The 14,774-nt window shown below is 48.1% G+C and overlaps 1 protein-coding gene across 3 annotated transcripts in view; it reads left to right on the top strand.

Moving 5' to 3' along the window:
• Nucleotides 1–14,774, top strand: part of GRIP2 (glutamate receptor interacting protein 2) — a 301,282-nt gene that overhangs the window by 273,435 nt on the left and 13,073 nt on the right. For all 3 annotated transcript variants that reach the window (XM_076346436.1, XM_076346433.1, XM_076346434.1), the window contains exons 15-20: nucleotides 2,498–2,564; nucleotides 3,366–3,511; nucleotides 3,802–3,946; nucleotides 8,441–8,580; nucleotides 10,990–11,166; nucleotides 14,275–14,428. In XM_076346436.1, the coding sequence (XP_076202551.1) occupies nucleotides 2,498–2,564; nucleotides 3,366–3,511; nucleotides 3,802–3,946; nucleotides 8,441–8,580; nucleotides 10,990–11,166; nucleotides 14,275–14,428 (829 nt within the window). The remainder of the gene's footprint in view (nucleotides 1–2,497; nucleotides 2,565–3,365; nucleotides 3,512–3,801; nucleotides 3,947–8,440; nucleotides 8,581–10,989; nucleotides 11,167–14,274; nucleotides 14,429–14,774) is intronic.

The following is a 14,774-nucleotide window of genomic DNA, read 5'->3' as shown; positions in this document are numbered from 1 at the left end:
GTGACGGTTCTGTGCTTTGAGATTTCATTATCTTAACTTCGTATCTTATGCCTCTTGAGACAGAATAATTATTCATTAAGTCGCTCTAACTTACCTTTCAGATTTTTAGGTGCTGACTAATAATGATGGTTTTATAAAGCCTTTCCATTTTATACTAAGTGATTATTTAAAACAGAGGGCTGCCATTTATTAAAGTTTGCGTACTCTGGTGGTAGGGACAGTTGTATGCGGTTGTACATGGCTCTTCCATTTAACTGAAGTCTCAAGAAAATCCTTTGGAAAGCACAACTTCCAAAAAAATGCAAACAAAACCCAGAATGACTTTTCCTTAAAACTTGCTTTGTTTTCTAATGGACAAAGCACTTGGTTTGTCACCCTTGCTTCTGATACAGGAAGCTTGTGCTGCGTTCAGTGCTGACACCAGTTGTGGAGCTGCAGAAGGATGAGGTCTCGCTCTCTGCTCAGAGGCTGTGGGCAGGATCCCCCCGTGTGTCGCAGGGCTTGTAAGGCAGGTGCTGAGATAAACACCATTTCTGCAGAGCTTGAGGCATGAGGTCTCCGGACATGTTGTTCCAGCTGTGCCTGGGTCAGGTTTAGAGGTGGCCATCACCAACCCACCACCAGGACTGGAGATCCTCCCTAACCCCCTTCTGTCACGCTGCCTCTGCTTTGAAACTAATAAACAAACCTTGCAGTGAAAAGTATTTTTGCTAACCTGGATCGTTTTGACAGAACCGGGCTAAGGAGCGATTAAACATGCAGCGATGCCAGCTCAACCCAGGGCTCAGGGTGTGCTAACAGGGTCTCCCATCACTGCTGGCTCAGACTACCTTGTGCACCTCTCAGCAGCAAATACATGTCCTATATTGAAAAAGAGAACAGCGGTGGTAATAACAGGGCAATACGTCTCCATCCCCTGTGCTGTTAGTCCATGGTGTGTGGCCTTCTCAAGAAGGGAGGGATTTCTGCATTTTTTTTAGCTGCTGCACCCCATCCTTCCCTCCCAGCACTCACCTCTGCCCGGCATGTGTCAGTCTATCTGCTGGCTGGTCCGTGCCATGGACATGTTGAATACAGGCACGAGCCTTTGGTGAATCTCCACAACCCATCCACTTCTCTTCAACCCACGGCCACAAGCTGAACGTGAGTGTCCAGACCAAAATTGCCTGGCACCACGCTCCAGTAAGAGATGGGGAAAATAATTCTTCCAGGCTCTGTATCATTCAGCAGTCGCATTGCCGTGACTATTATAAAATCAGTCACGGTCTGCTCTTCACTGTCTGACCTAACTTTTGTACTCAGCCCTGCTACAACTGAGGTTGGCTCTTTGCTCTGTTCAGTACAGAAGGTTTAGTTGTAGCTGGGAGAGGGTACCCTTAAAGGTGACGGGTTAGCACATATGTTTTTAAATCTCATAAGTGAATGTAAACAACAGAAAAAGCCAGAGCAGAGAGGTTGGTAAGAGGAAGCACTTACTCCTTTATGTCTGAGTTTCTGGGGTGCTCTCTAACTGCTGTTCAGGCAGGTGGATCTCTGTGTGGTTGATGCCACGTGCCTCACAGATACTTTAATCTCTGACCTGCACCTGAAATGTTCAGATGCTGCGAGTTCCTTCCTTCCCACGCAGTTTTTGCTGAGAAGCTCTGTCAGCTTTAAATGAGATGATGCAATCCCCATAGCAAGGCAGGAGGGAGTGACGTGGGGTGAAAAGGATGCTCTTGGCATATATTTGGTGTGCAGATGGCAGGGAGGTCAGGAGGGGTTCGAGTCATAAATTTCACTTGGGTTTCTCAAGAGAGCAGCAGGTCTTGCAGGCAAATTTGAAAATGCAGATACTCCCAGAGATGCACACTCGCATCTCTCATGGGCTGTAAAAGTTATCAGGGTGGGGTGAGATAGAAGGATTGGAAACCAACCCTTCCAGCTCCAGCACTGAGACCAGCCCTCATTTATCTGGTTGTATGATGAAGTGGCCTGGGGAGCTGAACCAGCTGGAAAACAATGTTTTATCTAATTTTTCCTGGGTTATTTTGCACTGGAAAATTTCCCAGCCCACTTTACTTCAAGAACCCAGAAATGCTTGTATTAGCCACGGCCCTGAGCTAGATACTCCCTAGGCAGCAGTGCCGATGTCTGACTACTGCCGTAGCCGTTGACTCACTTGCTGTCTCGCATCAGAGATGTGGGTGAGGGGGTGTTTAACAGTGCTGGGATCGGGCAATCCCACCTCTTGCTGTTGGATACCACGTGTCCTCCCCTTCTTCAGGAGGAGGCCGAAGGTAGCAGCTAGCTAATTCAGGCAAAGGGCAACGAACAAATGTTTGCAGGGATTCACTACGTTTTTTTCCTGCTGTGTCTTCCAGAGTTCAAGTGTGAAGCATCATTTTGACAAAGGAATATAAATTGCCTTTCTTTATAACCCTTTCTCCCCATTAACCATCCCCTCCTAGATAGCAGACTCAATACCGAGCTTTGTACCCATGTGTCTCTTTTGCAGCTGCAAGCAGAAAGCCTGGGGAGCCTTTGATCATCTCTGACATCAAGAAGGGGAGCGTAGCACATAGGTGAGTGCAGAATTTCCCATCTGCCAAACCCATTGCAAAATGTCCGGCCCAGTAATGAGAGGTAGAATGAAGCCCAAGCAGTAGCACTTGGGTCTGGATTTTGCCAGCATCCAAGGAGATGTCAACCCTAAAGGTTTGTCTTAGACCACAGTAGGGTTTGCAGTAAAAACTGTCTGTATTGAAGCAAGTAGAGTTGAGCTAATGGAGAAGGTGGCTAGGGCACTGATTCAGAGGTCTGCTGACCCTATAGGAGATGGATGTTTAGCATTTAAGAGCATGTGGTAACGGGCTTCATATATCCCACAAGGTGCTATGGCTCATCAGGTAGTTTGCTCTGCCTCAGGTCCTGCTCAGGTGAACAGAGTGAGTGAATTGTGGGCACTGGTGGAGAACTGTGCAAATAACTCAGCATTTATTGACTTCACCTCTGATCCCAACACCTCATAGCAAGGCTTTCAGAGGAATTTAGTGCTGCCGGAGGGCTTGTTTCTAAGAGTGCTCATACAGGAGTTTCCATAAAAGGTAGAATATCTGTCAGTTAAACATCAGGCATTTTTCAGTGCTGTGGGTTACCCAGGCTGTATATCTGATCTTTTTGCCTTGTTCTGTGTTAATGCATGCTTTACGCAAACTTCCTCTCTTTGTTATAATTGTCCCAGACTCCATTCATGGTTGTTTCCCAGAAAAGATCAAGGACAGTAAAAAGTTAATATTGTCATCGCCACTGCAGGACTGAATGCGTCACAGAATCTGAAAGGCAAATACAAATGTACTTTTAGTTTTCTTTTCCTTTCCACGTAGAACTGGCACCTTGGAGCCGGGAGACAAGCTGTTAGCCATTGATAACATCCGACTCGACAATTGCTCAATGGAGGATGCTGTCCAGATTTTAAGGCAGTGTGAAGACCTGGTCAAATTGAAGATTAGGAAGGATGAAGATAACTCTGGTACAGAAATCCTGATGCAAACTGGTGCCTGTCCACTGTAATGACATTTCCCAATAGGTAGTGCAAACCAACAAAGATAAGGGCTGCCGCCTGTCCGGTCACCACTTTCCAACTGATTATAGTCTATTTTTGTTATTCTGCCCTTAAATGGAGTCTGGAAGGTTAAAATCCTATTTGGTATAAGCATGGCTGAAGACCTCAGGCTTTTGCTTCTAAATGCTGCAAGTCTTTCCGATGACCTCTTTCATGTGGCTAATTAAAAAATTTGGCATTCCTGTTTCCTCTTTCAGATGAGCAGGAGACAACCGGTGCTATTATCTACACAGTGGAACTGAAGCGATATGGTGGCCCCTTGGGAATAACCATCTCTGGGACGGAGGAACCTTTCGATCCTATCGTCATTTCGGGCTTGACTAAACGAGGGCTGGCAGAAAGGTGAGGTTTGGGGGCAGAGAGGTTGAATTGACATGGGAAGGGATCTTGAAGTTTGCAAAGTTTCCTCTGCTGTCATAAACTCTTCTTGGGTGTTTTAGCCTGCTAAAAGGAAAAGTGCTCTGAAGGTGCCAAGTGCTGTGAAGCAGGGACAGCCCTGCCGGTCTGGCTCTGCAGACCCACGTGCAGAACGTGTGGGGTGGTTGGGACTATACTGTCAGGGCAATGAGAGAGGCTCAAAGCAGGGCACTTGTGGAAGAGTCAGATCCAGTATGTCAGTTGAATGCAACAGCCAGGAAAACATGTTTATCTGCCCCTCTTCTACAGAGGTGTTTCCTGGTCTGTGATTTCCCATACATCTTGCATGGGGAGAGTGCCCAGCCTGCCCACAAAACCACCACAGGCTCCTGTCCAGGACTGACCTATTGCTAAACTATGACTTATGGCCATGGCAGTGGTGTGTCCTGCTGAAACCACAGATCTCAGGGGTCTTCTGGCCCATCCTTGCTGGTTGCTTAGTCTGTTACGTATGGAGGTATCTCAGTGCAGGACTAGCGTGCCTCACGCAGCAGACATTTATGCTGCATAAATGTAGGTGCAGATTTACCTTTGGCAACCAGGGAGGTTGAGTGTGTGTGTGCCTGCGTCTTTATACGTGCATGCGTGGGATTTAAAGGATCAGGACATTGCTGAGAATATAAGGTGGAACTGAGTCATACACTGTATCTTAATTAATCTGTCTATACGGTAGCTGTGACTTGTAAATAGATCATTTCAGCAACCCTGACTCACGCTTCTCATAGGGTTGCTTTACCCTGTGCTGCCTGACAGACAGAACAGCAGCAAAAACCCCCTGAACAAATAGGTGTAAAGTGCTAGACCTTGGGGACGTTTGACTGCAGATCTGGCCTTCTGGTTCTTTCTGCTTCAAGGCCACACACCCTCTTAGCTGGTCTGTAAAACAGCTCAGTGCCTCTTTCTGCATTGGGTTCCTCAAGCTCTCAGCACGCATGCTGCTGCACATTTCCATTGCTTTCCTTTGGTACAGAGCAGAACATCAGTGTCTCCTGAGAAGTAAGGAAGAGGGATGGACTTAGTCATTAGTGGTTCTTCTCTTTGGGGATTTTATATTACTGCCTGCCACTGTAGGATTCAGTCTTTTTCCCTAGAAAATGATAGCCACAGAGCATCCAAGCCTTTTCTGCATAGCAGTTCGGCACCGTACCTGCAACCTAGCATGAGAGAGGTTAAGGACAGAAAGCCCAGACGCTGTCAGGTGTCAGAAGATGGTCTTGTTGCTCTCAGTTACCTTTGCAATGCCGTGGCTATTCCTCCTTCAAACTCGGATACACATCAGTGACTGCTCCACAGAGAGATGTAGTGCAGGCAAGTGCTGTGGTACTATTGAATTTTGATCAGGAGCTGACAGGCAGTAAGGAATGAAAAGCCTTTTGAGAAGAGCAATGGAGCCGTTCAGCGTGTTCACCGTAGCAGACTAACAAATAACGGTGCCTGCGCAGAGGAGTGGCATGGAGATGGAGCAGCGTGGGGATTTCTCAGGGTAACCTTGGCTCCCTGCGGGGAGAGTGAGGAGCGCTGGGATGAAGGCTGCCTGCAGGAAAGGTGCATATTTTTCTGCTGAGAAGGTGCATATTTTTCTCCTGGGAGTAACAGAAGGGAGTGGCTCGACCTTGTCAAGGGAAGAGGGGTGGTCCTAGTGTTATCCTAAATTGTCCCTTTCCTGCCGTCACTACCCTTCCCTGTGCCACAGGCGCCTTTAGCCAGCCTCTGAAGGGTGGGACAGGTTTCTGAAGGACAGGGATTTAAACTCAAAGCTGTGCCTGGCTTTTGCTGGAGCACAGGACATATTTCAGCAGCGCTGGCGCAGGGCGGACAAGATCCCGACATCTGATAACGGGGACGTGCCGGCCGCTCTTGTAGAGGCACGAGTGAAGGTCTGCGCTGCGGCTCGGGCTGCTCGCTTGGCGATGTGGAAGGCAGGGTGTCCTCTAGGATCTGTCACATGTCTGTCACAGCAGGTGACAGGCTGTCTAAGCTGAAAAGGCTTCAGATTCAGATGACTTGGGTTTTATCTTGACCTTGAACATTTTTCTCTTTGTATGTGTCTGATCCCATAGAAACCTACAGAGGCAGCTCAGGCTGTTGGGTTGGTGTCGAGCGGTGGCTCTCTCCCATGTTAGTCTCTGTTTCCCCTCCTGCAGCACCTGCGGGTGGCTTTAGCCTGGGCCATGGGACTTGTTTTCCTTCTTCTTGCGGAAGGGAGTGTGCCTGAACATACTGTTCAATTCTGGTCAAGGTGTAATGGTTCTCCAAGAGCAATTTTGGGCTATCGCTGGCATTTTAAAGTGCCTGACCAGCCTCCTCTAGTGCCACCTGGTCAAGTAGATGGGGGTGGCTGCAGGAGGGTTTTGTCCACGAGTGCTCAGCACCAACCCATGTTGGCAGGGGGGAGAAGGGATGGTGGCCCTGCCCACATGCCAAGAAAATCCCTACCACATGCACATAGCCACTTCTCCAGCACTTGCTGGAAAGTGCCTGCAGCCCCTTTTACACCTTGTAACTTACCTGTTGCTCGATTCTGCTCTTGCATGTGTTCTCTGAGCAAAAAGGGACATGGAGCACGGAGCTCCTTGGGCTGGTTTGTGTTTGAGGTGAATTAAGGACTGTCAGTGATGATGGAGAGGGACAAGGGTCATTAGCTAGAAACATCTTTCTCTGTCACTCCCGCTCGGCTTCTGTCTGCTTGTCCTCGCGGGGGTGCCTGGAAATGGACAGATGAGAGGACTGGACTTTGACTTACTTTTCCCCCCTTGAAGAAAAACACCTGGCTGAACATGACCTTTCTCTTTAATTGTTTCTGTATTTTTCCCTGCTGAGGGACTTTCACAGTTTCTGTAGAGCAGTTTTGTTGTTCAGAGGCGGGCGGTTGGGCTGGTGTCTTGGATAGGAGATGCGTCCCCACGCTGGGTTCAGTGCTACAGCAGGAGGCCCTCAAATGCTGAACCACTGCAGCGAGCGAAGGATCGCCTTTAAACTGCCAGCAGTTAAGCTTGATTTTTTTTTTTGACTACGTAGATGAAACTTTTAAGACAAATACTCTGGTTCCAGTTTGATCTGTAATTTATTTGAATGCACAAGTTTTCCCCGAGGGCTTTTTCAGGCTGACTTGTATGGGACAAGACGGACATCTAGTGGCTGTTTGGGACCGTCATGGCACTGTCCAAGCATCTCAACAGCTTCAGCAGTAGATCGAACAGTTCTGCCTGCTGTTTGGCTACGTTTCCCAATTTGATTTACTTGTAGTAGATGTTTCACAGCAGCATGTCTACAAAAGTTTCATATTTTGGGGAAAGACAAGTAGCTGTTTTGCCTGTGACAGTATATCAAATCACAATTCCGCAGGAGCAGCAGTCCAATTTGGAGATGTAACCTGAGAGGCACGTTGCCATGGATAAAAAGATATTGCGGTCCAGATTTGCATCTCCTCCTGGCTCGATCGCACAGGTTCCTGATAGCTAAACCTCATGGCACTGCTGGAGGAGGAAAGGATTGCTGCTCTCGCTTGCTGGCATTAGGGAGCTGGAGTGTGAGTGCGGTGAGCTCAGTCCAGCCAGCAGCGAGCGTGAGCTCCTGCCTCGGCTGCCAGCTCTGGCGATGGACACATCCTGTCCTGCCTACTCTTCCCGGAGCTGCAGCAAACGCTGGGAGAGGTAAAGTGAGCCCCTGTCTGTGGGCAGGCACAGAGGGAAGGATGGTGAAGGGGGAGAATTGCCATGACTTGTTAGTTTGTTCCTGGCTGTTGCTGAAGCCTGACGATTTATTTAGCTGAGAGCAGAAGCTAGTGCTGGAATGTGGCTGTGCAATAAAACACAGTAACCTCTTCTGCGCAGTAGTCTTGATGGAGAAAGTCACAGTGGCTTAGCTGTGTAGGGGTGAGCTTTAAACATATCATGAACTGATCTGCAATTGGTTCAGCTCGTGCTTGCACACACAATCTCTGTGTGTTGGGCCATTTGTTTTGGTTTTTTTTTTTTTTTTTTAATGGGTTCCTAGGTTTGTCTTGTTGTTTCTTTCCATCAATGTGAACATGCCCTTCAGTTCCATGTGTGATGACCAGTGGACATCACATACTGGAAATGCTTGTGCTTTTAGCACATAGACCCCTTTGCTTTGAAGAGTTTTGACTGTAAGCTGGTCTGCAGTCCCAGTTCCTGAGGGGCCTGGGATCCGACGAGTGCATATGTTCCTGTGCATATATATATGTATGTACACAGGTTGAAGATGGGGGGGACCCCAGATTCCTGGTAGTGGTGATGAAGAGGAAATCATGGGTATACAGCATACCAAGGGGAAACCAAGACATATTTGAAAGTGCTGAGAGTTAATATGCTATTGCTTCAAGCGACAACTTAATGGCCTGCCTCACAGAGGCAAATTGCTTCTCTTGAAGTTTCTAACAGCGCCTTTTCTCTCCAGAACCGGAGCCATCCACGTCGGTGACCGGATATTAGCGATTAATAATGTGAGCCTCAAGGGCAAACCGCTGAGTGAAGCCATTCATCTGCTGCAGATGGCGGGAGAGACGGTCACTCTGAAGATCAAGAAGCAGACGGAGAGTGAGTTGGGGAGCCTGGTTTGGGGTGGGAGGACGAAGGCGCACTCCAGCAGGAACCCCGGGTGATGGAGTAGGTAGCGCTGTGGGTTTTCCTTCATGTGTTGTGGAAGGTTAGATGAGGCAGCATGGTCAGGGGCATGGCTGGGGACGGAGGGAAAAGATGGGTGGTTTTTTTTACTTCTGACTCACAGATTTTAAAAAAGGCAACCCAGGCGCTCTCTGTAGTACTGGGAAGAGATTAGACAGCAGGTTTATTGGCAATAATTTTTTTCAGATTGATACCTTGTGCCGTTGGTGCTGTTACCTGTCTGTGTGGGTGTTTCACACAGAAGTGAAGCAGAAGATGCTTTTAAAAGTGGAAGAGTGCAGTTTTTTTAAAAAAATATAACCCCCCCAAATGAGCAAGGGGACTCTGAGCTGGTAGAATCCGTGAGAAAAAAAAAAAAATCCTCACCTTTAATTCAACTTTTTGAAAGTGATTGGCAATAAATCTCTTATGCCCCTTTTCCTGGCTCGGGGCCCCAAGATCATTTTTCAAAGCATTTACCGTCACTCTAGAAATCCCCTTCTCATTTCCCTGCCAAGCTCCCTGTGGCTTTGAAGCTGTTCCTCTTGATGCGGTATCAAAAAGCAGTAGCATATTTAGTACAGGCAGGCCACTTTTTTGGGGGACAGAACAGGGGGATTGGAGAAACCAGGGAACACGCAAACTTTTCTCCCCAACTTCTTCAAAGTCACAGCCAAACAGAGGCTGCTTCATCAAGTTCAGAAAGTAGTGAGTGCATTCTGGCTGCATTTCTGTCTCTCCCCACACCCAGTATTTTCTATCTTTTTTGTGCCATGCTTCTGCAGTCTCTAGATTTAGCCAGACCTACCCAGTCAGTGGCCCACGGTGCTGCAGAAATTGGAAGAAATCAAGTGATAAAGCTCTTCCAAGCAGGCCTGACCTGTGGGATGTCTGTCCTGCATCTGAAAAAGTAGCATTGCTCTTAAACGTAGCACTTCTGTAGACCTCAAAGCAGTTTGCAAATGTGTGACAATGCACCTATTTTACAAATGGAGGAAGCCCAGGCAGGGGGTGGTGACTTAATAGAGGTAGAACTGGAGAATTGATTCCTCTTCAAGAAACCCCAGTCTCGTTCCCTGCACCCAAGTGTCTTGATCCTTGGTCTGAAATACTCTTTTTTTTTTTTGTTTTTTTCCCCTGCTGACACTTAGCATTGTCACAGCCACTCGCTGAAATAATTGACATGCAAGTGCCAGTTAGAGACTCGTTAATCATTCTGAGAATGAAGCAGGTATAATTGAAATTTCAAGGTAATCTTGAGTTAATCATGGTGAGCAATCTTCTGAATGCTTGGAAAATAGGGACTTTCAGGACACTGGCCTTTGTTTGGTAAAATAATCTGTCCTCATTGACAAATGCAGACTTTCAGAGGGCTTTTCAACCCAGTCTCTGTGAGTCGGAGATCCAGGGCGTGGATGGCTAACAGGATATCTAATCAGCGAGGACTTTAAAATATTCAGTACAAAGAAATGCTTGTGCTGAGAAACCATTCCTTGCATAGCTTTTGCCTGAAAGGGGATTTGATATAATGATAATAAGGGCCTACTAAAATAATGAAAGGGAAGGTCTGAGCTTCATCATCCACATTCAGCTTTCCATTTTCCAATTACTAATCAGGGGAAATTCAGCCTCAAAATACCAGGCCCAGGAATTCCACCATTGTCGTGAGACTGCATGGGAGACTCTTGGAGAGGTGGTGATTAGCCCTGAATTGATACGAGGTTGTACAATCTTGGAAGGGGGCTGTAACTTCATCTGCGGTAGTTTGGGACCAGGTTGCGTTGTTGTTGGAATCTCATTGAAACATCTGCTTGTAATAGAAAGTTTGCAGCCAGCACCCTGACTAGGTGCTGCTCTGGCACTGTTTGGGTCCCGTCCCCAAAGGCAGATCATGCCAGAAGCAATTTGACTGGAAGCACTAATGCTCTGAGTAAAAAGGAGGCTCTCCGAGACCAGAGAAGCTATGGGCTATTGCTTGCAGAGGCCAACACTTCTCTGGGCAGGGCTGTTGGGAGGAAGCTTCCGAAGGCACAAGAAGATGTGCTTGTGAATTGAGATTAGGTCCCAACTCTCAATATTTGGGAATCCTCAAATCCCCGTGGTTGCTCCTTATATTCCATGTGCTAAAAACTCAGAATGGCATTTTTTCTTGATTCAGCTTGAGATGAGAGTACTGCATGAAATCCTTTCAACTGCATTGCACAGGCCTTTCTCGGCTACTTTTGAAGAGCTAAAGAGGTTCTTCAAAAGACTTACAGTACATGGGCTTGCTCCCGCATCAGCATGAGCCTTTCCCTGAGGCTTGCTCTTCATGCCTGCTAAAGCAGCATGTTCTGGTTTCAGAATCCTATCCCAAGAAGTCGGGGAGTGTAAACGAAGTGAGCGATCCAGAAGATGAACTGATGGACTCCCAGAAAACTAGCAAGCTGTCTGAGTTATACTCCACCACAATTCCTAGCGTGGACAGTGCTATGGAGTCCTGGGATGGCTCCGGCATTGATGCTGGGTTTGGAAGCCAAGGTAAGCCAGGGTTGTCTTTTCTTAGGGGTCTCTGGGCCAAGGTGAAGATAGACAGAGCCTCTGAACCTGTCTGGAGACTGAACGTGAGCCGAAGCCTGTGGTCTGACTGCATTTGCATGGCTTCTCGCTTCCAGCAAGGAACAAAATGTATTTTAAAATGCACTCGTGTGGTGCTCTGGGTTGATGTATCTGTTTCAGGTTTTTATTGGCACAGTTCTTCTGGCTTATATGGCATCATACTGTTCACAGCATTTTCAAAACCATTACAGCACTTTATAATTCACATAATCAGAGGAAGTATTCACTGGCCATATGTCTTACAGAGTATTTGGTCCATAGCTCACTTTTAATTCTCCAGAGAGGCCATGCAGGACATATTAATCCTCTTCAGGATGTTTTAAAATCCACAAGAATGTCTTGTGACTAGAAGCACTCATGTAACAAAATAATTAAGGTAATACTACAAGAAAGTATTTCTAACTCTCCAGTGAGTGATCAGATGAACATGTCTTTGAGGCCAGGTTTATTCAGCTGTGGCTTCTGGCAGGCATATGGAATCGGGATGGAGGATGCTCTAGTCATGGGAATAGATTTTTACTTGGAGAAAAGCACTGGAAAATAGTTATTCCAGTTCAGATTTAGTGACGTAAGCTAGTATCAGCCCATGTTGAAACAAAACAAAACCCTGAATCACCTCCGCAAAAGGAAATTGGTGAAAAGACTGCTGTCCAGAACAGAATGTGAAAGCAGGGAGGGATGCTGCAGGAGTCCTGTTGCAAAGCACTTTCAATGCACTGAGCAAGGTCTGTGCCTGTGCTCACCGCGCTCTGACTTAGAAAAGTTCGAAGGACAGCACCATGCGGGTGTCTCTTCCACCATGCCTGTGTCTTCCTTCAGCCTCCGTTGGTCTGAAGTCTTAATCTGGGAGTGCAGTTGGGACTGGAGGCTTCATTAAGGAGGAATCCTTGGGCCTTCATAATGCTGCAATCCTTCTCCATCTAATTGAATGTTAACACAGGTTGGATGCTGGATTTAGCAAAGCGATTGCTTTTACCGGTAAATTGAGAACAAGTAATTGAGCACAGAGCCCCAGGGAGCGGGGCTGATGCCAAGTTGCCCAATATCCATAGGCTGCACCTTTGCTCCAGGGGCGCTCTCGTCTTCCCCGGTAATTGCATTTGGCTGCATGGTGGTGTGCTGGCACTGGCTGGGAAGAGGGATGCTGGAGGGTAGGGAGAAGGACACACAAGGTCGCCCATGGGGTGGGCAGGGAAGGCAGAATGCAGGGAGACCTGGGACACACAGAGCCTGGAGATTGGGGTTTACACCCCAAATGGAGGACCATAGATTGGGCTCTGCAGCCTTGCAGGTTTTAGGTTCATCCACAGCTTTAGGAAACCGCTGAGGGAAGGGTTTGGGCAAGGGAGCTGTGGTGGGCCTGGTGGGAACATGCCACCAGGTGGCTCTGAATCCCAGGGATCCAGCCCATCTCCCTGGAAGGAGGAGGTGAAACTGGTGGCACCCAAGTGACAGCTCTGCACGCATATCCCTGCGGTCCCCGGCCGCCTGTGCCCAGCCCAAACCTGCTGCCCACCTGCTGCAGGGACCTGCATCCAGGAGCCTTGTTCTGCTCTGGCAGACAGCGAGCACTCCTGGCTGCTGTAAGATGTTGGCAAATGCTTTTCTGGGGTCCTCTCCAGAGCAGTCTAACCTTTAAAAACACACAGAGGAAACGCTCAGCTAAGTGAAATAACAGGCCTTGGCATTTTCAGAGAAAGTGCTGGCGTTGTCTTTGGGTATTTCCAGCGCTCTTAGCTGTTTGGGAGGTCAAGTCTCCCTTAATTATGTGTTTCTCCGTTACCTCTTCCTGTTCACTTGGCACAGCGTGTGATGGAAGTGTACGATGTTTCTTGGAAAGGCTGTGAGGATTTCTCTGAAATGTTGAATGGGCAGCAGGAGGTGGGCAGGGGACTTAGGAGATTTATTTCCACTGCAGATGGCACTGACACTGCTGAGGAATGCTCTGTTTTGGAAGGTTTCTGTCCAGGCAGCTCCTCGTGAGACCTGGAGATCTTGTGACTTGGTAATGTTGGATTTGCATCTCCGGAGTAAGACACCACAGTACAGGGGAATCCTTGGGGGCAGACGTAGCGAAACTTGTCTGATTTCATCCTAACAGTCCATATTGATCTCCTATCAGATGTGATACAGATGAGCCTCCCCTTCTCTCAAGCCAGCAGAGTTTTTCCTCCTGTTCCTTGCCTTTCATACACATGTCCCTGAAGCAGTTTTCTGTACCTGCACCAGCTGATCCCAAAGGCATGGAACGGCTCTGCCACCTGCGGGAACTGGCTGGCAGCTCTCAAGATCAGGGCTGGCTCTTCCTCATTTGCCACTGCTGAGCACACTGAAGCTGGTGACCACCACCAGGTACCCTCAGCACCATCACACTTGTTAAAGGGAGGCTGTTGAATCAGGCTGCTCTGGATGCAGTTTCTTTGCTGCTGTCCTTCTATATCCTATTAATTTTTTTTGTGCTGTCCATTTAGTCCCAAAGACAGTTGAGAACCTAAATGAAGATTTTTTTTTCCTAATAGAAATCAGACTTCCAAATCCTTCAGAATGAATGAGGTTGGGCACGCTGAGGGAGTCTTGACAGCATCTTCTCTACCCTTTGAAGGACTTGCTGTATTTAAACAGCACAATTTTCTGTTTTCAGCAGCACAATTTCTGTTGGGTTCAGTGTGGAAACAGGAGCCATTAACTAAGGTTGGAGCTGCCTGGAGATAGGATCTGCATCTGTGGGTATGTGTAGCCCCAGGTTTGTAGATCCTGGACCCACACCGCAAAGCTACTTAGAAGGGGGAAGCAAGGGAGAAATGGGGCACCTTATGACAAGATCGTGAGAAGCTGCTTTGGTTAAAGCAAGAAGAGATGGGAAGAGCAACTCCTTTTGGACGACTGAAATGGAAGCAGTATGCAATCCAGATGGCCTCAGGTTTGGGACTTGGGGAAGGAGGCTCTCCTGGCTCAGCATGACTTAACTCCATTCGAGTTTTCTGACCAGGTATTACCCTCTCTCTCTCCACCCTCTCTTGCCTTCCCTAGGTACGTACATACCTCAGGCTGCCGGCATAGCCCTCCATCCACACGAATGGAGACACAGCAGGCAAAAGAGCAGCACCCCTCCAGGGGACCCCAGGAAAAACTACCCCTACATGGATGGAAGCTTCAGTGAAGACGACTGGGACAAGCCCAGCAGGTACGGAGGGGTGGGAGGAGGCAGGGAGACGCATCTGCAAATGTGGGTGTCACTGCATAGGGACAAGGGAGCATGGGAATGTGATGGAGTGGCCAGCGATGTCCCCATCTCGGCATCAGGCAGCCATGGGGAGGGGTGCTGGGGTGGTGATCTGCTCTGTCGAACCACCTCCACATTGCCAGGTTACCCCAGGTGTAGCTCTGTGGCACCTCTGCTGTGGCCAGGTGACATTTGTGTCTGGAGTTACAGCGGTCGCGGCTACATGGACCACAGGTTCTTACTGTGTCTCATACTCCTGCCGTGTAAAGGCTGCAGTATTTTCATATTTTAGGTGTAACAAATAGAC

This window comes from Aptenodytes patagonicus, chromosome 8 (genome assembly GCF_965638725.1).
Source record: "Aptenodytes patagonicus chromosome 8, bAptPat1.pri.cur, whole genome shotgun sequence".
Classification (NCBI taxonomy): Eukaryota; Metazoa; Chordata; class Aves; order Sphenisciformes; family Spheniscidae; genus Aptenodytes; species Aptenodytes patagonicus.
This window is presented reverse-complemented; position numbering and strand designations above follow the sequence as displayed.